The following is a 27,914-nucleotide window of genomic DNA, read 5'->3' as shown; positions in this document are numbered from 1 at the left end:
AACCTCTCAATGTTAACTTCTCCCACCACCTTACATATTAAAAATGGGAACATGCTTTGGATCATAACTAGTTCTTTATTAATTAGCACAGAGATATGAAAAGTTAACAGTTCATAATGCCAGGCCTAGTGATACAAAATAAGTTGATACAAAATTAACATGATGGGTTTTCACCAAAAAATGACAAGGTACCTGCGTGTAAATTTTACTACATTTTTACTTAAGCAATGTAATCCCTTTATCCTATTGCTTTTTGGGTAACACTTTACAATAAGGGTCCCTTAATTAACGTTAGTTAGTACATTATTAAGCATTAATATATAAGGTAATGTGTTAATGAATGCTGAGTAATGCATACATAATGATAACTAATTACATTATTCAACTTTTATTATTACTTAACTAACTTTGAGTAGTAAACATTAACTGCTTACTAATAGGCAACATTAATGTGTTTCCTACAGTAATCCTAAGTAATACATAATAATGATTGTTAATATATCTGTAAACAGTTAAAGGGATAGTTCACCCAAAATTGAAATTTCACTCATTATCTACTCACCCTCATGTCGACTAAGGGCTGGGAGAAGTTTCAGAGTTATCCGTGGCTTCTCTGAGTTACAGGGGGTCTCGGCGTAGCAGTGCATGTCCATATAACGGTTGCAAATGGATACCAATTAATGCTTAATAATATACTAACTAAAGTTAATTAAGGGACCCTTATTGTAAAGTATTACCGCTTTTTGTATTCTCTTAAAATGTAATTTGGAAATAAATTAGTTTTTTAAAAAATGCTACAGCATACGTTAATTGTGTTTTAAATATTAATGAGACACTAGAAAACATCACATCCAAGCCCTTTGTAGTCCAAAAACACTTGAGTCCTCTATGGTGCTTCCACTTTGATAATATTAATCTGTTGATCCTGTTCAGAGTGATTGGAGTTCATCAGCAGCTCAGTGGAAACGCCGCAGTCCTGGAGAGTCCTTGCTGAACAGCTGCTTGGGAAATCAGATGGTTTGTTCTCTGATAATCTGAAACTCTGGGAATGTGACTGGGTGTATGAAGAGGTGTAGGATGGTGTGTAGGATGACATGAGTGTTTGACTGCTCGGTTGTGTGTATGCTGCTGCATATGGCTGTGTCTGAGGGGAAGTGTGCGTAAGTGGGAGGTTTTCTGCACTGCTACATGGTGGAAACCCATTCATGCTTGTAGGGCTCAGTCCTGGCAGTTTAAAGGCCTCGACACTTTCCAAACCCTCTAAAGAGTTGTAGCTTGGTTGGGTTTGGCTGCACTGAGTGAATGTGCCTTTACCAAAGCTGAAGGTGTCTTGGCTGAAGGAGGTAGATGCAGACGGTGTTGGCAAAGTAGAGGGCGATGGGGTTTTGTTTTGCTGCTGCTGTTGAGAAGCGCTACACTGCCCCACTTTGGAGGCGAGGCTCTGTAGAGTGCTGAGGATCTGCTTCTGAATGTGGGTCTGCTGCGACTGCTCCCTCTCCAGGCGGCACTGCTGCTCCACCAGCATCTTCACCGCCAGGCCCAGGCTGCGCACCTCAGAGCCCAGGGTGTGGATCTGCTCATGCAATCCACCACCCCTCGCTCCGGCGTCATGGACCGCCTGCTGGGGGCTCGGGTTCCCCCCCTCACTACGTGTAGCAGCAGCACCCTGGCCTCCGGGGGCCTGAAGGCGGATGATGGCACCCCCGGGAGCTGCTGAGGATGTTAAAGCAGCCGGAGGTCGATTGGGAAGACGGATGCCAACGCGAGGAGGGGGGTGAGGGGAACGCACAGACAGACCTGGTCTCTGTGTCAGAAAACGCCTGGAGGCACCGCCACCGCCTCCTCCTCCGGGCTGGGCGTCCATAACAGTCTGCACAATATAAAAATGAAATTTATGATACAATACAAAAACATACAACTTGGATTATTACACAATTATCAGGGTTCCCACTCTTCTCTTGAAATTGTTTTCCACGACTTTTCTAGGACATTTTCAGCTGCTACAGTTTGACAGACATTAGTTTTTATGGCATACACTAGGAGTGGGCAATATGGCAAAAATATCATATCACGGTTTTTTAAAAATGAAGTCACGATTTCGATTTCATCATGATCTTAAATCGAAAAAAAGAAAAACAGACAATTTAGGCCAAAGAACCTTTCTGAACAGATTTTAATCTAAATAGTTGCAGTTTTGCCAACATGTGCACTCTTGCAACATAAAAGGTAGCTTTCAATAAACATGAAACGTAAAATATTAATGAAGACATTACTGTTTGTTTTATTCAACACAGTCATTTTAACAGGATTTTAAGTGTATCAAAACACTAAATAGCTGATTGAAAAGGGTCAAATAAAAATACAAACTAAAGTAACTGTTGTTATCTCTTTTAGCAAACTTTGCAAATGTCCTTTGTTTGCGCTTTGCAGCATAGAACTGCAGTTTATAGAATGTGCCCCAGACGATCCTACGATCTCTGCACTTTGGCAGATCGTCTACACGCTCTAATCCTTCACGATCTAATATCGCCATATCGCCCAGCCCTAGCATACACTGATTCATCCCCTGTCCCGTTCAAGCTTTGGAGAAGTGTTCTTTTTGACAATGGTACCTTATTTTGTACATTTGTACATTGTACATCAGTTTGTTTCTATGTTTATTCCTCTCTCTCATTCTCTCTCCCAGAAGTCTGATTTAAAGATGTGCAGTCTATGGCTCTTATTTATGAAATAATCTCTTAAATGCTAAGAAATTATGAAAAATGTATCATAGAACAGCACAAACATGCATTTTTTTTTTTTGGGGGGGAAACAAAATCCTTAGCAGGGTCTGAAAAAGTCAAATAGAGCTCTGTTAGCTGATGTCATGATGTGATAAATCATTTAAATCAAATCAACTTAAGCTTTTCCAGGAAATTCGACTTGTTTTTCTTATTTTCCATGTATTTTTCATGACTGGAAAATTGGTCAAATGTTTTCCAGGTTTTCCAGGACGCGTGGGAACCCTGAATTATATATTATCATAGTTTAAACTGATTAAACCTGGTCTAAGAGCAGACTCATAGATAGGACACATGCAAATATAACCCCAGAATTAATTTTAGTATTGTGAGGTGACCAACATTTATCACATAAGTGCTGGAGAACACACTGTAGTTAACAATCAAGCCTGACATCAATTGTGACAGGTCAGTTTGCTGTTTTCTCACCTTTTCCGTGGTCAGATCGTAGGTTTCAGGCTGCTGAGGCATGACACTTCTCAAGTCAGAACTCTGGACACTTGTGTGATCTCTTCTCAACAATGACGCCATCTGATGGTATGACTGTTAAAAATCAATTTATGCAAGTTAAGACTGAAAAGACTGATCTGATGCTTATAGGATCTGACACAGCTCATGTAAAAGGTAATTACAAAATCTAACAATCAAAATTATGAGGAGGGGAATTTAGGCAGGTACCTTCACCCTGTGTGACAGTGCTTTATCCAGGAGCCTCTTACGAGCTGCTAACATGGAGTTGGTGGCTGGAGAAGGTGTGAGTCTCTTCCTCATGAATGCTCCAGTGGAAGATACATTGCCTATCTCTGCCCTTGTTACAGTGGATTGGAGGTCTCTTTGCTGGCTGTTCTGTGCAAGGGAGGTGACGCTTACGATCTGGATCTCATTTTCGTCCTTATCTCCCTCGTGTTGGTGTTCTTGTCTGCTGCCTCCACTGGTCCCCCCATACCCAGATGGCTTCGCACCAGCCTCTGGATTTGTGGACGACTGTTGGGCGAAATCGGCGGCCGCTGTAAAGCCGGCATGGTGAGAGGCTTCTCGTATTAGGTTCTGGAGACGAATGGTTTTCCAGCTCTCTTGCATCGACCCGGCTCGTGGTTGCACTTGTGCTGCTGCTGCTGCTGTTGTTTTGCTGCCTCCAGCCTCCACGGGTCTGACCCTGCCCGGCGGTCTCCCCTGGAACTCCCTCAGGAACAGGTAGATGGCCTGGGCGGACACTTTGATGTTCTCCAGCTCCAGCACTGCTTTGATCTTACGGAAACTCAGCCCGGCTTTCCGCAGCTCCACCACTTTGTGTTTGGCGGCATCATCCAGCCGACCCATGGTCTCTCAAACCAGATGATGTCTGTAAGAGTCACACAACAACAAAACTGTAATTTACACTTGCTGTATGTTTACTGAAAGATAAAGAAGGGATGAATAATTGTCTTCCTGTATGTAGAAATACTAGCAAGACAGCAGTATATTCTCTCTCTCTCTTTAAAAAAAAAAAAATCTGCTTTGGTCCTTTGATACCTTTGTAAGGTAACATTTCCCCCATGATATATTTTATTTGTTCATGCTTAGTTCCAAGACACAACACACCCTGGCCACTGTCGGTTTGAGCTACTCCCCTCTGGCAGGAGATACAGGACAATTAAAGCCACCACAAACAGATTTAAGAACAGTTTTTACCCCAAAGCAGTGACTGCACTTAACACCACCGAGTAATGATGAGTGGTCAATATGTGTTTTATGCTTTTTAAAAAATGTTTTTATGAAATTTTGCACTGCAGGAGATGCACTTTTAATTTCGTTGTTGTGGAAATGACAATGACAATAAACGTATCTATCTATCTATCTATCTATCTATCTATCTATCTATCTATCTATCTATCTATCTATCTATCTATCTATCTATCTATCTAAAAAGATTCACACATCAGAAAAGATATTAATGACATGGTATTTTTAGTTTTTACTTAATAACCAACAATAAGGCGAGGTGGTTTTAGTAAGTCAAGTTTGTGTAGATTAGGAATAAGTTAAGAATGAACTTGGAGGAAACCTGCTACATCGATATCAGAGTATGCTTAGTTACTACACGTTAAACTACGTTGGAAATTGGTGCTAATGCTTTTCACGGTGGTGGTAAGAATACGTCGTTAATAAATGTAGCTATCGTTAAGATAATAAGTTTATCTATTCCTTTACTAACTTACACTGTTTACGTTAGCTGAAGTGGCTAACGAAAACAGAGCTAGCAGCACCAGCACCGTTAATAAAGTAAAGGGCTTACCTTCTCAGACCAAGTCGACGAACAGAGATCAAAGATTATTGTTTACTATTCGGTTATATTTTCAGGTACCATGATGACACATTTCGTCTTTGCATAGCTACGACCTAATCACACACTCAGACACACACTCTCACACACAGTCACACGCATTTCTTTACCGTTTTTTTCTTGACCGACAACTAAAACAAACAAATGAGTTGTAAGTGGCGCGCAGCTTCTTACGTAACGTCCGCTTCGACGTCATCACCAAGGGACGTTTTCTCTCCAGGCCGCCGCAAGTGGTCGAAGCGCAAATCACCTCGTTTTGAAAGAAGAAATGTAAGTTTAGCCCTTTAATGTGGCGCTTTTGATCTCGTTTTAATTGCAACACGATGTTCGTCACGTACGGAAAACATAATCATGTTTTCTGATCGTCTGTGTCATTTAATATAGAGAGTATTTGTCGATAAACAGCCGGTCACAGGCTCCTTGTTTAGAATGAGAATCAATGGCGGCGGATTTCTGCTGTTGGTGGTGAAGTTAAGTGGGTTAATGTTTTGGTGATAACACTATTTTCGGTGTAAAGCAAAGTGTTTAGGTCTATTTTTTATTTATTTATTTATTTTTTACTACAGATTTTGTTTCTTCGGCCACTTACCCCTTTTTAAATCGCAAATGTAATCGGAATCACAATTTTGCTAAGACCAATAACGTTAGCAAAACTGCAAGAGCTGCATTCATTTTGAGAAAGGCAAAGTGTGTTGGCCTCACAATAATCACAGCATCAGTCTTACGTTTTCTTTCTTTCTTTCCAACTTAGATTGTACACCACAATGTCTGCCCATATATTTGCAATAGGCCTATTATGTATTTTGCAAATCGTGCAGCCGTACTGTATTGTGAAAAGTAGGGTCATCTTCATGTATTTGAAGAAATCGGTTTTACTAGTTTGATTGTGAAACATTATTTTACTATTTATTATCGATTAATAATGTGAGTCATCAGCCATAAGTCCTGGTAATTTTTGTGTAAAGAGTGAATCTGTTTGTTACATCTTGTGTTTTGGAGAGTTTAAGAGACATAATACCAATATGAAGATATTATTTTCAATGTTTGATGATTTTACAGATGAAATGAATAAACGTGAAAACTTATGATCTTGAAAATGACTTCACAGTAACAGCACTTTGTCTGACTTTGACTTAAGGGCACCATCACCCACAAAGCGGAAGGAGGAAGAAAAAACAAAAGACAGAGGCAAAGAAAAGAGTGGTACCAAGGAGGGAGACAAGGAGAGAGGACGCGACAAAGTGAGGAAACGCCGCAGTGCTTCCACTGGCAGCAGCAGCAGCAGGTTTGTTCCGCTAAATCACCTCTTTATTTGTATTTATTTTACATTCATCCTCAAATTGTATCATGCGTTGTAGGGGTAGGCGATATGGCAAAAATATCATATCACGATTTTTTAAAAATGAAGTCACGATTTCGATTTCATCACGATCTTAAATCGAAAAAAGGAAAAATAGACAATTTAGGCCAAAGAACCTTTCTGAATAGATTTTAATCTAAATAGTTGCAGTTTTGCCAACATGTGCAAACAACGTAAACATAGTGAAAGGTAAACAACAACACTCTGATAAAGTGCACTCTTGCAACATAAAAGGTAGCTTTCAATAAACATGAAAGTGAAATATCAGTGAAGACATTACTGTTTGTTTTATTCAACACAGTCATTTTAACAGGATTTTAAGTGTATCAAAACACTAAATAGCTGATTGAAAAGGGTCAAATAAAAATACAAACTAAAGTAACTGTTGTTATCTCTTTTAGCAAACTTTGCAAATGTCCTTTGTTTGCGCTTTGCAGCATAGAACTGCAGTTTATAGAATGAGCCCCAGACGATCCTACGATCTCTGCACTTTGGCAGATCGTCTACACGCTCTAATCCTTCACGATCTAATATCGCCATATCGCCCAGCCCTAATGCGTTGTAATAAAATGTGTTTTTCTTTGTTTTCACAATGGCCAGGTCCAGATCCAGCTCTACTTCAAGCAGCAGCTCTGGTTCCAGCTCAGGGTCGTCAAGTGGGTCCAGCTCGTCTGGGTCCAGCCGCTCTGGTTCCTCCAGCTCGCGTTCCTCCTCCTCTTCTAGCTCCTCTGGCTCCCCGAGCCCCAGCCGCAGACGCCATGACAACCGCCGACGCTCACGCTCAGCGTAATTGATTTTTTTCTAGAGCAACTGCATTTTTACTATTCTGAATCAGGATGACATTAATCTGTGTTTTGTTGTTCGTGATTGTTCAGTTCCAAGACTCAGAAGAGGGGAGACGATAAGGAACGAAGGAAAAGAAGCCCGAGCCCCAAACCAACTAAAGTTCATCTGGGGCGGCTGACCAGGAATGTCACCAAGGTCAGCAGTGAAATGGTTACACATTTTATAGCTCAGGGAAAATAAGGGGTTACACTGCTGCTTTCAACCTGATAGTCTTGTTTTAAAGGGACAACGAGGAGTTTTGGAAAAGCGAAGCGTTTTCACACTACATTTATGAGCCTCCGCGCACCGTAAAATTCTTTGACCGGCGCAAGACAGACTCATGTTTTCATTCATCAATAATTAAAGTCAGAGGTTCAAAGAGGTTCACATACCACCGTAGTTCCGACCATAAACGGCGATTCGGCGGCGTTATTCTCATGACTCGCCACGAAGGAAACGCTGGTCGGCTCGACCAGCATTTCCGCCACCACTAATAATAACAAAATAACGATAGAGACAGAACGATATATTTATCGAAAATGGGCCCATTAACAAGTGTGGGTAGCGGAGATTCATCCACATTAACGTGAGACTTTTTTATAACCGAATAGAAACTCCTCGTTGTCCCTTTAAAGGTTGTTCACAGGATTAATCATAATTTAACATTATGACACTACCATTGAAACACTGTACTAGATAGAAAATAACATTTGGCACAATGGCACTGACCAAATAGAGTAAGAATGAATAAATGTGGAATGGTAAAACAATTGCTGAAATGTTGCCATTATGATCAAATAAATGGATGTTGTTCTATTTTCAGCAGCCTCTTTCATATGTTATTAAGTGTTTTGGTCATCAACAAGCCACAGACAGAAGGATTATTGTCCCCATATTTATCAAAGATTTACACTTTCTTTTTTTCACAGGATCACATCCAAGAGATCTTTTCCACTTATGGGAAAATAAAAATGGTTGAAATGCCCATGGACAGGCTCCACCCACACATGTCCAGGGGCTACGCTTACGTGGAGTTTGAGACTCCTGAGGAGGCCCAAAAGGCCCTCAAACACATGGATGGAGGTAAGCCCGGGTGAATGTTTCAGTGCCTCTGTCACATGGGATTACTCTGGGCATTCAGGTTGAATAATTGTCTGTGGCGTTTTTTATTTTTAGGTCAGATTGACGGACAGGAAATCTCTGCTTCTGCTGTGCTGACCCAGCGAGTCCGTCCTCCACCTCGCAGACCCTCTCCGCCTCGCCGAATGCCCCCACCACCACCCATGTGGCGTCGCAGCCCACCACGCATGAGGAGAAGGTCAGTCTCAAAACCTCATTTCCACAATGAAAATATTATGTGACGTTAACAAAATGTACCCATGCACAGCCAAAATGAAAACCAGGTGCTGGTTCTTAGATGAAAGAGAAATCACATCACACTGACATTACTTTACTGAAATTTATTGAGCTAACGATGTGCAACTGTGTGTACAGGCATAGTGCGATACAACCTGGTACTTTAATCTGATGTGCACTTTAGGGCACCGTGCAATACAACTTGGTACCCATGCACTCCTGCACTTTATCTCTCAGAAACTCTTATGGTCCCCCTACCCATCAAAGTGTTGTCAAAATGTCAATGTTTTATTTCGTTATAGTCGTCTTGTTATCTCCTTGTTGTCTGCATTATTATGTCGTTTATATTACTATGTCTATTGTCACTGTACTTTATGTTATGGGACTCCGGATGGAAATTAGCATTGCTGCTATAATCCGGCACATTTACATGTTTTTATATGTTCATTAAAGCAGAAGTAAGCGATATATTTGTGTTAATATAAGTCTTAAATAGTTATATCTTCCGACAGCAATCACTTACATAGAGTGTTTGGACCGAAACACGGGTCTGTCAGTCACCTTGCTCTGCTCTGAGCCGAGGAGAAAACTTTTCTCGTATCCTACAAGTTTTATCCAATGAGGAGAGAGAACGGCATGAAGGGCTGTGTGTGCAGCCAGAGCCAGTCTGGTGCAGCCAAGGGATGCGCCTGAATGTGGTGACGTAGGGACGAGGGCGGTTATGGTTCGTTCAAGGCAGCCCGTAACTCTTGTTTTTCCGACCTGTGAAGTCGTACCAGTTCGATCTGGTACGAGTTCACGGGTCGGAAGTTACGAGTGGCCGTTATAGTGACTGTCACAGGTAAAACAGGTCGGAAAAACACGAGTGGGTTGCCTGGAACGCTACAAAGTCGTGACTTGAAGCTGTAATTTATGGTTTCAAAAGCCTGCCTGGAACGCAGCATTAGCCAAAACGACTGGATCGCTTACTTCTGCTTTAATGTCCAAACGTGCACTATCCCACCCAAATAAACAAATAAAGTAAAGTGTTTTGCATCTGGCTTCTTCAGGTTCACTCAACACGAAAAAAAAAATATTTGAATGAGTTTCAGTTAGTAACAATGTGTACGTATATACAGTACATCTGATTTTTACACTGCTGTGGTTTGACACCTTCATGATCCTTTGGTTAAGACGGTTCTTGCCAATTCTGTCTGCTTTCAAACCTCAACGGCTTGGTTTCTGTGTCCTTGCAGGTCCCGCTCCCCAAGGAGACGCTCACCAGCGCGCCGCCGCTCTCGCTCCAGGTCTCCTGGTCGCAGGCGTCACCGCTCTCGTTCCAGCTCCAACTCCTCTAGATAAACCGGTTTCCTGCCTCTGGATTCCAAGTGATCACTTCAATTCTCTGACAACAGATTGCCCCGAGTACCTGCTCTGACAGACCTTACGGACTCATTCAAAATAAAATCATCTGATTTGTAGCCAATGTGAACATCTGCCTGAATTGAGGAAGTGGATCTGTTTTGTGTCTTGATTTTGATTTTTTTTTTTTCTTTTTTCTTTTTTCTTTTTTAATATTTTATGTTGTCCTACAAAGCTGGTTCAGTGGTGTGTCGGGTTGAGTTTAGATTCTACTGAGATCTACCAATATTTCTTTTTAAGCGTTTCTTCTTTTTACCCTGTATTGAATTTTTAAACATTTTGACAAATAAATGTGTTCAACATAACCTCACACAATCTTTGGATAATGTGTCTGCTGTACGTTCAAATGTGTACATACAGAGAGCCAAAAAATAAAAACAGCATGTGCCCACAGTTCAGCAACAATCCTTGGTACATTTACTCATTAGGCTTTTGATGTGCACTAGCCTAATGTGTGTGCTTTTACAGACAGTGCTGCTGTAATGGCACACTCCCCTTCAAAAGCAACATTTACTGGGAAGAGAAATAGATTCAGGGGATGTGAATAAATTCTGGGAGCTTGGTTTTCATAGCAATGACAAAAGGGACATTTAGGGCAAAATTATTTTGAAGAGCAAAAATTGCATTGTGAGAGATGTGCATAATGACAGGGACACAATATAAAGTATATAAAATACTACCTGCACTTCAGCCCCTCTAATTGGCTTCATTTTAGTAACCTCTTGTAAATGACAACATAGCCCCGCCCACCAACCTCAATCTCAGCACGAGGCTAATCAACAACACCTGAGAGCACCTGTGTGTCTGTAATAATGCTTCTTCTGTCAAGTTTAAGCGGACTGTTTCTATAACATGATGGTAATTATATTACAGCCTAGACCTATGTGTCGTCCTAAACAATGCTTACCAGGCCTATGAAATATTTTTTCTAGACATATTATTACCAGACGCCGTGTATACAGGGCCGTTGCTAGGAATTCTGGGCCCCCTTAAAGAATACTAAAGTGGGCCCCTACCCCCTAACTTTTCCGGTTTTTTTTTCTTAGACTATGTATGTCTACTACTTTGTTTTGAATAATTGCTAATGCAGCATTACTATAAGTAAGCCTGTGAATATTCTCATTTGTCCAGGTCATAGTTATCTCAAGGAAATTTAAATCGAATGCAACTGGACTTGGTTAAAAACAAATAACCAAGTCCAGCTGCATTTGATTTAAATTTCCTTGAGACATTACTATGAGTATTAATCAGGGTCTTATGCAGAATAAATCAGTCATACAACTATACTACAGGGGTTTTTTGTGGGCCCCGCTGGGCGCTGGGCCCCTAGAATTATCATCACCTTTCTCCCCTATACAACGGCCCTGCGTGTATATCTGCATGTTTACTCACAGAAGAAGTGAGGAAAGGGCTCGCCTACATGTGGGTGTATTCGTTGTCTGGGAGTGTCGTCGTGAGTGTGTCTCCGTGTCACCATATTGACCGCTGGGGGTCTCACTTCAAACCAAGACAGACAGAGAGCGGAGTTAACTGCATTTATGTTTGTTTAGCATGAACATTAGACTGACCATGCGCCGCTGTCCAGCCTCCCTCCACTTTTAATGACAGCTAGCCCTCTCTCTCATAGTTGTGCAGCGTTGCGACGCACTTCTTCACTCTCCGAGTACAGTGTAACTAACTATCCGGCGGTATTTTCTTTTTTGTTTCTTGCTACTTTCCATGAGATGAGAGTTTGAGAGGTTTACATCCGCTGTGGAGGAGGCGAGGCATCCGACCGAGCACAACCATCATCGCTGGCATTATGGCTTCGGACCCAGAGACGAACCGACGGCGCATGAAGCAGCTTCTGGGGAAACCTGGGAATGGAAACTGTGCAGACTGTGGGGCTGCAGGTAGGCTGGAGGAGGGGAGTCACTGACAGTCTAGATGCCTGACACGTTTAACTGACCTCTTCCTACTTGAATCAGTTTGTAATACATTATTATGACTGTCCCGTACCAATGTCACTACAGTACAATTTCAGTGTGCTCAGTTCTTCCAGAGAGGACAAGTCGTTTAGTTTCTCTTCTCAGACAGTCACGATGTTGTCTAGGCATGGTCATTATGAAACAGTTGACATAATGAAAATCGTTAGACAGGGGGAGTCAGTAATATTTTAATAAAAGGGCAGCTAAACAATGAATAAGCTCTAATTGAATAAGCTTTTAAACGAACTTCATCCGTTCAGTCCAGTTGTCATTTAAATCGGTAACATTTTCATTTCATCTTTGTACTCAATTTTCATTTTAGAAAATGATTTACAAAATGTATTTAATATGGTTCATAATCATATTTTGAGGGTGGGGGATTTTCTCAAATGTCTTCAGGCTGTGGGGACAAAAGTGTAGTGGTTTTCCTTCAGCATGAACATACTTACATAGGTACATACACATGTGCACACACACACACCCTTGTGGTCACACCTAGTTGCTTTGCACTAATCAAAGCTGCAGTTCACAACGTGGACATATGCAAACAGGTGTGGCTTCCAGGTCAAAGAGGTCTACTAGAATAATGTGTTTGAGGTTGTCTTAATATTCAAGAAAAAACAGAGCTCCATCCTGAAATATGATGAGTCTTAGATGCAAGGTAATATTGTATGAAATGCCAATAAACACCAGCTCTCCTCTGATCCATTCAGTATTTAATTCAGGTCTTTTAAAGGTGTAATGTATATGACATGTCATATCATACTGGCCATCTGCAATTGACCTCCATCAGCTTCTTGGCCATCTGGCTTTATTTAGACCCTAGATCCAACTGAAGCTTCATAATAAAGAGAAAATGGGAGTGGCTAACTCACTCTTGTCTCTTCGGTACAGATGCACAGTGTTATTTGTGTGCTGTATTTAGATTATGTACAAGGAAGTACTTTTTTTCTCCTCCCCATACCATTTTTACATTGTGTGTGCACTTCACACTGTCCTATTTCTCTGGTTCACTCAGAAAGTAACTGCTATTGCAGCTGTCATCTCACCTTGTGTGAGAGTAATGATTCTGAAAATGAGACTTGTGTTTTGAGTGTGTGTGCAGCTATTGACACCTTTGCTGTTTTTGGTTTCTCCACACACTTGAACTTAAACGTATTTGTTGAAGTTGATTACTCTAAAAAAGAAATTTAAATGTGAATTTCTATGAAATTGATGCTTGCTGCATTGTACTCTCTCCACAATTCAAAGTAATATTGAACTTAAATGCTCTGACCTTCACTTTCACTGAGCTTCTCACAAGCAAAAGGTTAACTGGATGATGCATAACAAAAGTGTTACTTTTCAGTTTGTTAGTGATTGTGAGAATGTGTTTTGTTAGAGCACAGAGGTGTTGGAGGTAATTGGACCTCTTCATGTATGCAAAACAAAAAAGGTGTGAATGACATAAAGCACTTACTTGTTAACCACATAGGCACATGCAGCAGATAGTCATGTGAATTTACAATATTAAAAAAATTAAATTCATTCAAAAGCTATATGTGATTATATGTATTTACAATATGAGAATAATAAAGTTTCTGATAAAAGATGAGCTTGAACTTTGATTCAACCAAAAATAAATCTGAAGATAGTTCACCATTTCTAAGCAGGTATTGCAGTAAGGCAGTAGCTACTGTAAATGTGGGCTGTTGTGTAAATGAGAAACACTAGTTCCCTGCCAGGGGTAATTCAAGGCGAGCCTTCTGTGTTGCTGTGGTCTGCCTGTTGACCTCTGTTTTGGTTATCTACTCTTCTCTTTGGTCAGCCCGCTTCAAATACAACTGAGCTGCGTGTGCCTGTTGCAAGGAAGTTGAGAAATCTTTTGGTGTGTTTAGAGTTACTTAGACAAGTGGTTTTCTGTGTGCATCTGTATATGTGTTGTCGTGAAGCTCTTCACATGAGTCTGTTTGTTGCATTGCAGACCCGGAGTGGGCATCCTATACCCTTGGTGTGTTTGTGTGTCACAGCTGCTCAGGCCTCCATAGAAACATTGCACAGATCAGCAAGGTGAAGTCTGTCCTGCTGGATCCCTGGAGGTCGTCTGAGGTGGAGGTGAGAACCGCTGTCTGAAGGATTTTTATTCACACACACACACCCTGAACAAAAAGCCCTGTCTTTTTGCAAGAGAAGATCATTGATAATGATCTAACCCTTGGCTTTAAGTAATGTCTGCAGCCTCTGGCCTCACCCAGGCTCCACTGTGAGCATCACTCTCTGCCTGTCACAACCCACACACCGCCCCTCCTCCTGCATCTCGGCTTGGAAGAATCAGACAAGTCATCAGTCTCAATTCACCATGGCCTGAAAGCCATTAGCCAGCAGCTGGCAAATACAAACATGTCTTTGTGTGTGTATGGATTTTCATGTGTGTATGTGTGTGTCCGGCAGTGTTCAAATATGAAACTCACAGGTTTAGGTTGTGCTGAATTGTTTTCACACATCCATATAAGTCACTGCATGTCATGCTCCTGTCCACCTCGGTTTGCATGTGTGTATGTGCCAGAGAAAATGGGTTTGTGGTGGTAAATCTTTCTCTCTGTCCCCTTTTCTCCCTTGGTGTGTGTGCATGTGTGATCTGTAGCTTCTCAGCTGTTTCAATGCAGGCTCAGTTACATTCACTGCCTTAGATAAAGAAACTCTAAAGAATTACCCTTGCCATTCTCCTTGCCCAGAGGAAGGCAACGTGAAAGAATTAAAAATATTACTGAAATATATGTGTGTACATTTTTGTCATTAAGCAACTTGCTGCTCAAAGATATCCCTTACAAACATCAAATGTTCCTTGTTTTGCTTTTGCAGTTCATGGATTCTGTAGGTAACAACGCTGCCAAGGTCATATATGAAAAGATAGTTCCCGCCTTCTACTACTGCCCCACATACAAAGACTGCATGTAAGTGATTCTGTCCTTGACACTCATTAATATCTAATTGAAGTCTCTTTTGTAAATGAAAGATGGATGGGTAAGTATATATCTGTAGTCACTGTTTTTCTGTCACGTTTTGTCTTGATTTTTAACAGGCATGGTAACGAAGGTTGTTGTACACATACTGTACCTGACCATGACGTTTTCTCACAGTTCAGGATGAAATGAGGAGCCTAGATTTGATCATATGGTAAAAGTGTTGGTGATGGGTGAAATCATTCTGCACCAGTATTGATTTTTTTGTGCCATAAAGCTGTAAAACTACAATTACAATTTTACAAAATGAATCTATGCAATAACACGGGGCAATAAATGGTTGTGGTAGCCAGGCTGGCATGAGGATTGTGGAAGCTCCTCTGTGAACAGGAAGTAACAGTTCAGTAGGACGGTTTTCCCTTAACTTTCTGGTAATATGGATAATATGCAGTGAGAAAACACTAAGATGTGAAGGTTATGTTAACATGGACCAGCAGTGTGTTTTATGAGGGGTGATTTGTTTAGAGGAAAAATAAAAGACGGAAAAAATGAATCCATTAGGCGTTAAGGGCTCTGAGCTCCTGGTAGCAGTGTGCAAACCTCTGTGTTGTATGTGAGAATGTTGAAATGAGTCTCTTTGGTTGAAATCATGCTGAAGATGTAATGAAATATAATTGTTAAACAAAACAGAAATTAACATAATGAAGATGGACGAGAGATAAAAGTGGAGCATGAGCGGTGTAATAATCAGTATCATGAAAGATGGAGTAGAAAGGGAGACACAAATGATAATTATGAGATGATGAGCTGAGAGATATTTGATTGCTTCTCTTTGGAGTTTGCATGAAAAGTAGCCTGCAGTCCTGACATCTGTAAGTGAATGAGTTTTCCAGACAGGAAGTAAACATCAAACCCAGGCTACACTGAGCATCTAACTACCAACTGTTCGGCAGGTTGCTGCAGGAACAGTGGATACGAGCCAAATACGAGAGGGAGGAGTTTCAGTTTGTGGAGAGGCAGGAACCCTACTCGGCAGGTAAGGAATTAAATGCGTCGCTCTACAGTTACCCACAAACACATTATACGTCTTGCTTACTCAGGGAAACAAGTAATTGTCTATGTCTCACACAGCACCTCCTGTGCAGCTTTGAATGAATACTCAGCAGGAAAACAGAATCATCCATTTACCATTACCAGCATTCTTGACTGAAGCAGCTGATCGCATCTAAGAAAGAGGAAGGGAAGTGAGTTCTCATCTCACAGTCCGCTTTGCAGCAATAGTTTGGGAGTATGGGAAATACTTAATTAACTTACTACTGGAATAATACTGGAACTTCCATTTGGACAGGGATGGGCTAGCTGTTTCCTCCCTGCTTCCAGTCTCATGCTTAGCTAGGCAAAGCATGCCCCCAACTCTACTATACAATTGTATTTGTAGTGAGTAGTGTATTTCCAAACCAAACAGTTGTCAACTTAGATTCTACATTTAATGTAATCAACACCCTCAAATATTTATTTAGTACTGTGTGTGTACTGTTGTTATCCATCATCATTAACCATGACAGATTGCGGCTCTAAAGATATGTCAGTAATCTGGCTGAGAAAGTTCCTCTTGTGTCGCTAACTAGTCGATGATGTGCACTGTATAATATCTGCTCCTGTTTTCACTGTGTGTGTGTTAGAGGGGGTCCTTTTCAGCACGGTCCTGTCAAAGGATGCAATAATGAGTAACTCATGGCCCAGTAGGCAGCGTTACTATTGACATTACCACCGCCATTGTCCAGCCCAATTACCCAGCTAGTTGGCCTGTAAGACTGTTAGACTGCTCATTAGGTAGCTTGGTGTTATGGACAGTGTGCCAGAATGGCTGGTCATCAAGAGAGGAAAACTACCCTTTACTGTCGTTACTTTGTTCCTTTTGGGCCCTCGTTTCTTTCTGCCTTATCTTCCCACTTTTGTTCTGATGTACAGTATACCTACATCTATTTCTGCCTAACTAGAGCATGTGTCACCCCTTTTGTGATGGATAACTGTGTGAAATCATTTTGGAAGGCCTAAGTTCCCTTCCTCTTCAAGTGTATCTTACATAACCGCTATCTGTCTTTTGTGTTGAATAATGTGTCAGTGAATATATGTGTCACAAATGACAAATGCCTCTTGGCCAATTGCCTGGTGCAATCACAACCTGGGCGCTAATCAGACTAGACCAGTCAATAATGGAAACCCCAAAACTTGGTGGCAATGAGCATGTAGAGGCTAAGATGAGCTATTATGTTTTAAGATTGGAAAATCATTTCTATTATGCACAGATGCCAAGACTGGGCCATCACTATGGTCAATGGTGAAGGCAAGAGATTGACTTAAGTCCATGTAAAGCAAGTTAGTTGCTCTAATATTACTCAAATGAAATAAACTATTGCTTTTGTTTTTGTTCTTTAAAAACACTCCTCAGAAGTTTGACTGCTAATGTAAAACAAGTTTGCACTTTGTTCAACTGTTCAACACATTATAGTGTAATACAAGCCATAAATATTTATATATGTCATATAAAAACTAAGGTGGGGCAAAGGGTAAAGTGAACACTTATTCCTTTAAAAAGTTTGACTTGTTAACTATTAACCTTAATCCCATTCAAGTGTTACGGTAAAACAGGGCTCTGATGTTGCGTGTGCTTTCTCACTGGCTTACTGCGACAACCACATGTGAAGGAGTTGTGCATTAAAGGATGGTGCAACTCACGCAATTTACAGTAAGCACAGTTAAAGGGGAAATGGGAAGCTGTCAGTATAGTCCGACATGGTGAGCTCCATATGTTCAGCTGATAACATATGACGATTACATACTGTACTACGCTTTCTATCCAGTTTTATTGACGGTTTCCCTTGGTTTCGTCTGTGCCGGAAACAGGAAGTTGTGCAAAATGCGAGTACGTTTAACGTGATAGAAAGCATGGTTTGTGACCATGTTTGGCAGAATATTCAAAGACATTATCGTGTTACTCCACATCCCTCTTGTGTAAGTAATGGGTGGGAACTTCTTGCTAAATTTGTAGTAAAACGATCATTCATTGAGCCTCAGCGTCAGGTTCACATACTACAGTACACATCACACAAAAGGTGATGGAAGGTAACATCTGAAATCAATACTGTGTTAAAGAGCAAAATATAGTTGTATATGAATACAAATAGAATCTCCTCCTTCCCTATTTAAAAGTTAAAAAGCGGGAAGGGGGACATTTTAATGAAACACTGACATCTTTTTCAGAGGGACTGAATATATCAAAACAGCAAAATGGAATCGCACTTTGGACTAAAAACCTGTAATAAACAATTGCATGTAAAAACGAAAAACTAGTAAAATCTCACTTTTCCCTTTATGGTAGAGAAGACAAAGTACTACTATCGGAGTCTTATGACTGTTAAACTCTTCCTCTGTGTCTCTTCATCTCCGTCAATGGCCTCTTGTGTTGCGCTGTGCAGAGGTTTACAGGCATGTGGCTGTGTGTGCCATGGCGGAAGAATGGTCTCCTTTGTGTACAAATATTCTATATAACATTGCTCATAGACTTCAGGCCAGGAAAAAAAGATGGATGCTGCGGTGTAAAACATGATTTTCTTTTCCCTGTTTGCAAATATTTGACACCCTGTTTTTACACTGAGTGACTTCTCTTCTCCTCTGCTGTGTCATGTTGTAGACAGTCTGACCTCCTCCTTCCCAGCGGTGGAAACAAAACATTCTGACTGCTGAATAATTGATGAGGCCATTTCTCAACTGGAAGTTTACTGTGGTCTGTGGCCCAGGCTGTGATCATTTTATTACTGTACAAAGAGGCAGGACTCTTAAGGAAAAGGGAGGGACCAAAGGTGCAGGTGGTCAATCAGACAGTCATTAAAATGTCTAATTATAGCTCCATTTCCTCTATAAAAGCAGAGATGCCCTTCTTGCTCATACTGTACCAGCATTTGACAACGATAATGAAATGTCATGTACAGTTACTTTTTTACTTACTTTGCAGATTCTTCGACTACAGACCAGTACGAAGTGCAACTGTTGCAATTTGTGGATATTGCAGTTTAGGGTGGCTACAAGAGGGCATTGTTCTCACTAAATCAGGCAACACTTGCTTATGAAAAAGAGAAATGGAGCTCAAACTGAAGATGGATTCATTGTAGTACCAATACCAATACCAATATGTCAATATCTCAGATATCTGGAGCAATCCGGTGTGTGTGTATAGGCCAATGACTTTGCACTTCTTCCTGCAGTGCTGTTTCTGTTGGCTCAGAGAGAGGTCAGTGTCAGGAGCAGGGCCAACAAGATGTTTGTGTGTGTCAGAGAGGGAGAGGAAGACAAAGAGGATGAGTAGGCGAAGGGTAATTGTTATTTCTCATTAGACATTAAAATAGAGGGCATTTACCAGACCTATTCATCTTGACTAATTTGTTATATTGAAAAAAGCCTTCATGCATGTGTTTATGCTGGAGATGGAGAGCGTTTATTTCAGTGACAGTACAGGAAGCTGTCAGTTAGAGGTGAAATATTTATGTGTAGTAGAAGCAGAGATGCTTCCTTCCACCACTTCTGTAAGCTGTGTAGAATGGTGACCTGACCACATAGCTAAAAAAATAAATAAAAATGCGCATACACACTTGACTTAAACACACACACACACACACACACACGCACAGTTTCAGTGGCCTTTACCTGTGCTGTTTCTGTTTACATAGGCTTAGCTTTAGATCTGTGACTGTAACCACTGTTGCACAAACTGAAATTGCTGTTGGTGCACTTGCAATTCACTGGATGAATTGAATGTTTATTACATTACATTGGAGAAACAAAACAACCACTGCATAAACGCATGGCCCAACACAGGAGAGCAAACTCCTCAGGACTGGACTCTGCTGTCCATTTACATCTCAAGGAGAAAGCCCACTCCTTTGAGGACAGCAATGTCCAAATCCTAGACAGAGAGGACAGATGGTTTGAAAGAGGAGTCAAAGAAGCTATTTTTGTAAAAGTAGAGAAACCATCCCTCAATAGGGGAGGTGGCCTCAGACACCACCTATCTCCAATTTACAATGCTGCCCTTTCATCCCTTCCCAGGAGATTCAACAATCTAGCCTCAAAGAACAACCACTGTTCACAAGTGGCAAGTGGCTCCAACGACTGTCGTTATAACACAATAGGGCACTAACGAAGTCGAAACCAACCTTCCATCAAAGGCAGTCATTTAAACGACTGTCGTTGGCACTTGGAGCACAAATGGGAACCAGTGACATCATCACCCTTGTGAACGCCCACACAAGAGGTTAAATAGTGAGTCTCCACACCAGATAGTTGGACCAGTCCCAGCCTGGTCAGATGCGTACATGAACTGATGAAGCCTCTTGGATGAGAGGTGAAACGTCTTCCTAGACAAATAACTAAGTCCAGTTGCTTTCGATTTAACCTCCTTTGAAATGTTTATTATAATAAGCAGAACATAACACAACATGCATGTGACAAAGAGGTTGCCCACTTGTCTGCCATCATGATATCATGTCCTTTAAAGCTCACCCTTGGCAGTCCCTCTACATAAAATGCACCTACGACCTTTGTGTAATGTGCTGTTCCCTGCAGCTCCACAGAGCATTTGAGGGTTTTAGTTTTCTGGCCGGCAAACTCTCACTTCCACTCTCAGCAGGCGGCTGTTGTCAGTGAAAAGCTCTGATAAACCTTGTGTTTACTATCTGCCCAGCACCAAGCAGGAGTTGGTGACCAGCTGGTGAACATGGTGGAACTTGATGTAAAGAACCAGATATTTCTTTGAAGTCGGTAGAGACAAAAAAAATTAGCTAATTGAGAAAATAAAATATTGGTTGCATTCATTAGGAGGCCAAACATGTGTAAAGAAGTAGCAGTTTACTGTATCAAATATTATAAGGTAATGAATTCTCTGTGTTGAGTTTAGATTGTTCTGTTGCATCCAAAAGGCCCCGAAATAAGAGAGCCATTGCATCTATATGATTTTTCTTTTCATATAAATTAAGTTAATTAAGCAAAGGTTTCATTTGTGAATTTTTATTTATTAATGCTTGTCTTGTGTTTTGAGGTATTGTAGATTCTGTAAAAGTCTGCTGAAGTCGTCTCTGTATTCTTGCTCCATGCTAATGGCGACCATTGTGGCTCCCTTCCTGGCAGGCTACAGAGAGGGGTTTCTATGGAAACGAGGCAGAGACAATGGACAGTACCTCAGCCGAAAATTTATTCTGTCCGAGCGGGAGGGTGTTCTAAAGTACTTCAATAAGCATGATGTGAGTGCTTTCTCATCTGTATTTCAGTTACAGTCAATCTGCCCTTGGTAAATGTTGCTCCGTCTAGAAATGTTCTGTTTTTCCCTCTTGAGACCTTTCAAATCCCATTTAAATCTTATACTTATAACTATCTGCATAAAATCCAAATATTCCACGTGTAAATTCCACGTGTTCTGCTGAATGTAGCTCTCTCTCATTTAGACACCATACTGGTAAGGAGGAGGAGGAGGAAAAGTAATTCATGCCTGCATGGACCAGTCATAATCTGTACTTTCAACTTTTTATTAACAACCTACACAAAAAGTATTTTGCAGACATGAGGAGACAAGACTGTCAATTATTATCTTGTGTCTAATTTTTGTCTTTCTTTCTGCAGGCCAGAGAGCCCAAAGCAATAATGAGAATCAATAGTGTGAATGCCACTTTCCAGCCAGTTAAAATTGGCACTGCCCATGGCCTGCAGATAACCTATCTGAAGGACAACAGCACCAGAAATATCTTTGTTTACCATGAGGATGGAAAGGTGAGGTACAGTGCCTCTCTTGCTTGAGAGTGAGTCTGTGGTGGCAGCAGAAGGCATGTGTGTCCATCTGGTGGAAATGGTTTGTTGTTACAAGTCAGAGTGTAGCTCATGTTCATTTGTACAAAGGCTTAACAACATTTGTGAGAATCACCCCATGGCGTATGGTAAAACGAGAAATAAAACTGTGGTAGAATATGCTCACATGGTGCACATCGACTTTAGGTTGAGAGCTCTTCTCATTTACAAATACCATTTAGAAAAAGGACAAACATTTGGTCTCAAGATGAGTGTTGTGTATATTGCTGGAACTAATGATGTCTATGAGTCAGTCATTGTACTTCCTGATGTCCTGTTATAAAGGAAATGGTGGACTGGTTCAACGCCATCAGAGCAGCCAGGTTTCACTACCTGCAGGTGGCTTTTCCTGGGGCTCCCAACTCCGATGTGAGTACATGTTTACACCAATTCATGTACAAGTCCTGCAAATAACACACACAGTTGGTTATTTGATTAACTAAACTATTTATCTACTATCATGTTAGGCTTTGAAAGGAGATTCAAACCCTTTTATGTTGTGAAATTTGCAATTAATTAAAATGAACAGTTTTGGCTTCTCATTCGAAAGGCTTTTTCAGCTCTAAAAAGAACTGAAAAGCCTCTTTAGATCTGAAGAAGCCTTGCAGATGAAACGTAGTGTCTTCTTGAGGAGCCAAAGAGGAGTTTTTGCAAACAGTTTTACTCTGTTTTCATCAGTGAGGTTTTTGTTCTTTGTTCAGTTGTTGCCAAAGCTAAGCAGGAACTACATAAAGGAGGGTTATATGGAGAAGACTGGCCCCAAGGTGAGGCATTTCTAAATATATAGAGGTACAATTTTTGTTGTGTACATTGCCAAGGAATTATCTCTGAACTGAGCCTCTGGTTCTGTCCCACAGCACACAGAGGGTTTCAAGAAGAGATGGTTTACAATGGACGACAGGAGGCTCATGTACTTCAAAGATCCACTGGTACTGAAACTGCTTGTTCTGAGGATGCTGCTGCTGTAGTAACACACTGTGGCCAGTAGATGCCGCTCTGGCTTTTTGTCTGGATCAGTCTGTTCATACTTTGCAACACCTCAAAAAAACTTAAAAACTTGGGGATATTTGTTCTGTGGTACACGATGCCCAAACTGTTTCACTCACTGACACAAAATGGCAGTTAATCTAATAAAGAGGATTAACGGTTTCTCCCTGTGCTTGCAGGATGCCTATGCACGAGGTGAGGTGTTCGTTGGTAGTAAGGAAAACAGCTACACAGTGCTTCCTGGCCTTCCTCCTAACATTCAGGGCAACCACTGGCCGTTTGGAATTACCATAGTGACGCCAGACAGGAAATTTCTTTGTGCATGCGAGACGGAAGAGGACCAGAAAAATTGGATGGCTGCATTTCAGACTGTTATCAACAGACCAATGCTGCCTCAGGAGTATGCAGGTAAATTGAACAATCCAATGAAGTCTAGACATAATTCAGCAATTTCTACCCAATTGCTCAAGCTCTGATATCTTTATTTTCCCATTCTCTCTGCAGTGGAGGCCTATTTTAAGCACAAACCATGACCGTCTTAGTGTTGAAGAACTATTAATGCAGGATGAGGGGAATGAAGTGGAGCTGGAGGAAGATGAGGACGTGGTGGGATACGTACTTTATATCTTATAATAGACGCTCTTGTAAAATGAAGGGTGACAGAGAAAAGGTGAGACAGCTTAGACTGCAATTACCGTTCTCATAAGTACGCCTGTTACTCAACCCGCTATCCTGCTCAACTTCACTTACCGGTACATTATGTGCTATCCATTTCTCAGAATCACTTCTGTGCTCATGAATGTTAGCCTAACGCACCCATCTGACAATTGATGTAACTTACATACTTGAAAAAGGCCAGTCATCCTGGCCTGAATGTGCAGAAGTTATGTATGTGTGCCTTTTTGTGTAGGAATCAGAACTGTTGCTGCTCAGACGTGAAGAGATTTCAACATGGTGGTCTCTGTTCTATTTTCTTGATTTCAACCAAGTGTACAAACTGTGCCATTAAGCTAAGTTAAAGGCAAACTCAAACATAATCTGACACAGGACTGTAATATGTCAGTAAGACATAATACAGTCTACAGAGTTAAAACCATATTTATTTGCTGATTTATTTATTTTTTAAACTAATTTCCAGCTTTCAATACAATGCTACCAGGCACTGCAGGTACCGTCAGCCACTTTTGCTTTTTGTACATATTCAACCAGCTGAATGCTAAGTGCTTTGTGTGAGTATTATTATCTTGCATTCCTGTCTAATTTTTCTAAAAGGATACAAATAACTGGATAAAATTAAGCAGTCAATCTCTTGTCGTGTCATTATTTATCCACCAGAGGGAGACAAAGAGAAAGTTTTAAACTTGTTATGACCCCCCCCATTTGTTAACATCAGTGACTGAAGATGAACATAATTTGTGTAGTGCATCAGACAAAGGCATGAGAATGTTTTCTGCAAGTATTGAGTAGCGATCCATTCAGTCAAATGTAAAGAGTTGGTTTCAAGGAAACATTGTGAGCATGTGTGTCTCGTCTGAGGACATTAACTCCACTCGACACATTGTTTTTAACTCAAACTCAGAGAATTTGTGAGTAAATCTGAAATCCAGTCGTTATTAAAAGAGTAAAAGCCACGTTTCCTTCAGTCTTTATTGTGGTTAATTTAGAGTTAGAAGAAAGAATTTGCACATGAAAAGTAGTAAAACCAATACATTACTGAGAACATCAAGATTTGGAGACTGTACAGTATTCAGTTTTCTATGGTTTCTATGAGTAAGATGAAATCTACCAAAGCAACTGTCATATAAAAAGAGGCCTATGCTTCTTTCTGAAGAATAGGTTAAATACTGTTAACAGATTATAAGAAACAAACTGGTCAAATGTTTTCAAAAGATCATGGCACTATTATACCCCATTTATATATTAATGAACGTAAAACAATAGCAAGAATCAAAGCAGTCTAGTCATGTTTACACTGGTTACAAATAAAACAGAAAAATTAAAAACAGAAATACATACGTTTTCATATACAATACTTAAGTTAACATTGTCAACATACTGTAGGTCTTTATTCCCCAAATCCCACCCACATTTACCATCTAAAGTGCTATTCTCCTCTACTGAGACTTTTTTTTACATGCAGAAAAAAAAGTGTTAAATATTTACACTGTTGAAACCCCCAATGTTTATAGATCATACAGTATGATGGACCATCTGATTTTAAATCATTTCAAAACAAATGAATACATATTATTAAGAAGAGAGGTTGCATTAGAGCTCTCCAAAAATCAAAACTGCTCCTCAATAATAGAAAAAAATCCCAATAATGTGTCTGAAAACAAGGTTCTGTAACCCATGCATGTCATGTGTCTGTAAGTTTTGTTTAAACTATTTTTTGCATTTAGCATGAATTTAAATCTACTAAAAATATGGTTTAACGTGGTTAATGATGCTTTTCTGTACTCAGTATTTTTGTATACAAAAGAGCAAGATTCATTTACTTTTACAACATGTTGAACATATTCTCAAATATCCACAGCTGAATCATGGAAATGCTTCAATAGAGTTTATGCTGGTGAACTAAAGTGGCTCCTGAGAGCCTGAATTACTGATGTGAACACTGAACCATGGACAGAAGACACATCACTATACATTTAGTATATGAACATTCTTATGTACGTTGAACAAGGAGGGAACATTCAAACAGATTTCACTGACATTTTAAGTAGATGTAAGAAATAAATGATTGTAAAAGATGTGTGCCTCATTACTGCAAAACAAGATTAAATCCCTTCACAATAAAACCACCACACAATGTAATGCAAAGGTATTTGCTGGGTGTCAGATTCTATGGCCAAACAGTCCAAACCATAATAGTGCCAATAAATGGAAGGAAATGTGCATTAATAGGTTAATAACTGAGGTGTGCAGTGCCTAAGTTTGTGTCCTGCCTGCCAACTATAACCTGGGGCTAAAGTCACAGCTGCAGTGGGAGGAAAAACAGCACACACAAGATGGAGGAGGGCGGCGAGACAAGTGCATAGCAACAGTTTGAGGTTGAGGACAGAGATGACGCAGTGGAGAAACAGAAGGGACAAAAGGGTTTATACCTCGCTGGAGCTGACTCCTCATCTCTGATCAGACCAGATATGAACATATGCAGTATGATAATGAGCGACACACACACACACACACACACACACACACACACATACATACATACATACATACATACATACAGGCACACACAGATCCAGAGAGTGACTGGAGCAGGCTTTAGGACCTGCAGCATCCAGCGCCCTTCATCTCCTTGTTTACGTACTCCTGCAGCTTAAACTTCTCACTGGGATCCTTCATGGACCTGTGCTTCAACTCCCTGACACAAAAGAAGATGTGAAGAAAGAAGAGTCACTCACCACAAACAAAAAGATTATATATAAGTAGAGACAAACACACGCACATATACAGTTGTGTTCAAAATAATAGCAGTCCGACATCACTTGCAAGATAAATCACTGATTTTGTTAGAATTTCAACTTTTTTTTTTTTCAACTTTTTCTAGAAGGTTTAGTAAAGGTATAGAAAACCAACAGACCCAACAGGCATGACGTGCATGCTGCTGATTCTGTGAAACTGAATCATTTACTGAAAGGGGCGTGTTCAAAAAAATAGCAGTGCCAGGTTCAATTATTGAGGTCATTGATTATGTGAAAAAAATAGGTGTTAAACAGGTGGCCCTTATTCAAGGATCAAGGCAACTGATGCTGCGTACGCTGGCTGTGCATTTGTCCTTGAAAAACAGAGTAAAATGGGTCGTTCAAGACACTGTTAAGAAGAAGAGCATTCTTTGATTAAGAAATTAATAAAAGAGGGGACCTATAAAGAAGTGCAGAAAATGATAGGCTGTTCAGCTAAAATGATATCAAACGCTTTAAAATGGCAGCCAAAACCAGAAAGGCGAGGAAGAAAAAGAAAAACGACTATTCGAAGGGATCGGAGAATAACCAAAATGGCAAAGGCTCAACCAATGATCAGCTCCAGGAGGATCAAAGAAGATCTAAGATTGCCTGTGAGTACTGTAACAATCAGACGACGTCTATGTGAAGCCAAGCTACCAGCAAGAAGCCCCCGCAAAGTCCCATTGTTAAAAAAAATACATGTAATGAAGCGGTTACAATTTGCCAAATAACACAATGACCCCAAACACACCAGCAAGCGTGTAAAAAAAGATGTCAACACTGCTATTTTTTTGAACATTATATTTCTTGACTTTCTGTAAAATATTATCAAATTAAATTACTTTTTCCAATTTTCTTGGTTTGAAATAGAATGTGCAGTGTCCCCAATGCAGTTGTGTTCCTTAAAATACAATTTATTTGAAGAATTTTGAAGTTTACTCACCTTTTTAAACACACTGCTATTATTATGAACATAACTGTATATTCTCCAAGTCAAGTTCCCCTCTAATCATTATTGTCACCTGACCTGGATGTTTGACCTTCACTGACGGATGATGTTAGTGCAGAGTTTGACACTAGAAGGCTGTTTTCACATTCATCTGCAGGTGGAGGAAGGTTTTCTGTGTGCTCACTTGTCAGTTTATGATGTGTATGCATGAGTAGCACTTTTTTTTGACACAGCTAGTTTGAAGGCTAACCTTGATCCAATGTGCAACCAGCAGAAGTGTGATGTGGAGACTTAAGACCCCCAGTGCACAGACACTCACAAATTGAACTTGGAGACATTTTTTTTTTTACTTTTTGGTGATTTAACCTGAAATGTGACTGATTTCTGCTTTTGTTACATTTCTAACGTAACAATGAACTTGATTAATTGATTAAATGATTAAAGATTTTCTTGCAGGTAGAGTGATACTCACTTAGCCACAGCAGTGAATGCCAGCTCAACATTGAGACCTGACCTGGCGCTGGTCTCCATGAAGGGAACTCCAAACTCCTGCAGTGTCAAATCAATGACAGTTACGGGAGGTCTTCTCCGTTTCATCCAAAGCACACACAGACATATGAGAGTCTAACACTTGTTTACACTTTAAATCAAAAATAATATCAAGTATAATTATCG

At 40.4% G+C, this 27,914-nt stretch overlaps 4 protein-coding genes across 4 annotated transcripts in view; 2 read left to right on the top strand and 2 right to left on the bottom strand.

The window, feature by feature from the left end:
* Window positions 1–724: 724 nt before the first annotated feature.
* On the bottom strand, window positions 725–5,282 carry LOC146982923 (uncharacterized). Its single transcript, XM_085784219.1, has 4 exons — window positions 5,056–5,282; window positions 3,459–4,122; window positions 3,210–3,323; window positions 725–1,870 (listed from the first exon to the last, which is right to left on the bottom strand). The coding sequence occupies exons 2-4, from the start codon at window positions 4,098–4,100 to the stop codon at window positions 887–889; spliced, it is 1,740 nt and encodes a 579-aa protein (XP_085640345.1). The 5' UTR covers window positions 4,101–4,122; window positions 5,056–5,282; the 3' UTR covers window positions 725–886.
* A 144-nt stretch (window positions 5,283–5,426) lies between these two features.
* On the top strand, window positions 5,427–10,345 carry rnps1 (RNA binding protein S1, serine-rich domain). Its single transcript, XM_085785597.1, has 7 exons — window positions 5,427–5,437; window positions 6,212–6,388; window positions 7,064–7,249; window positions 7,339–7,444; window positions 8,218–8,371; window positions 8,465–8,606; window positions 9,880–10,345. Exons 1-7 carry the CDS (start codon window positions 5,427–5,429, stop codon window positions 9,983–9,985), a joined length of 882 nt encoding a protein of 293 aa, XP_085641723.1. The 3' UTR covers window positions 9,986–10,345.
* Window positions 10,346–11,541: 1,196 nt separating this feature from the next.
* Window positions 11,542–25,588, top strand: LOC146982921 (arf-GAP with dual PH domain-containing protein 1-like). The gene is made up of 11 exons (XM_085784203.1): window positions 11,542–11,937; window positions 13,976–14,106; window positions 14,854–14,945; window positions 15,908–15,990; window positions 21,138–21,250; window positions 21,627–21,773; window positions 22,134–22,217; window positions 22,550–22,612; window positions 22,706–22,777; window positions 23,015–23,243; window positions 23,340–25,588. Exons 1-11 carry the CDS (start codon window positions 11,847–11,849, stop codon window positions 23,366–23,368), a joined length of 1,134 nt encoding a protein of 377 aa, XP_085640329.1. The 5' UTR covers window positions 11,542–11,846; the 3' UTR covers window positions 23,369–25,588.
* The window catches only part of LOC146982920 (ras-related protein Rab-26-like), a 57,376-nt gene continuing 55,032 nt past the window's right edge, over window positions 25,571–27,914 (bottom strand). Inside the window, exons 8-9 of the mRNA XM_085784205.1 lie at window positions 27,712–27,788; window positions 25,571–26,208 (exon numbers count right to left, since the gene is read on the bottom strand). Coding sequence (XP_085640331.1) covers window positions 26,109–26,208; window positions 27,712–27,788 — 177 coding nt within the window. The 3' untranslated portion in view covers window positions 25,571–26,108. The remainder of the gene's footprint in view (window positions 26,209–27,711; window positions 27,789–27,914) is intronic.

The sequence above is a fragment of the Trachurus japonicus genome, chromosome 8 (genome assembly GCF_045865225.1).
Source record: "Trachurus japonicus isolate A0001 chromosome 8, Traja_1.0".
Taxonomy (NCBI): Eukaryota; Metazoa; Chordata; class Actinopteri; order Carangiformes; family Carangidae; genus Trachurus; species Trachurus japonicus.
The sequence above is the reverse complement of the archived record's forward strand: the minus strand, read 5'-3'. Positions and strand labels throughout refer to the sequence as shown.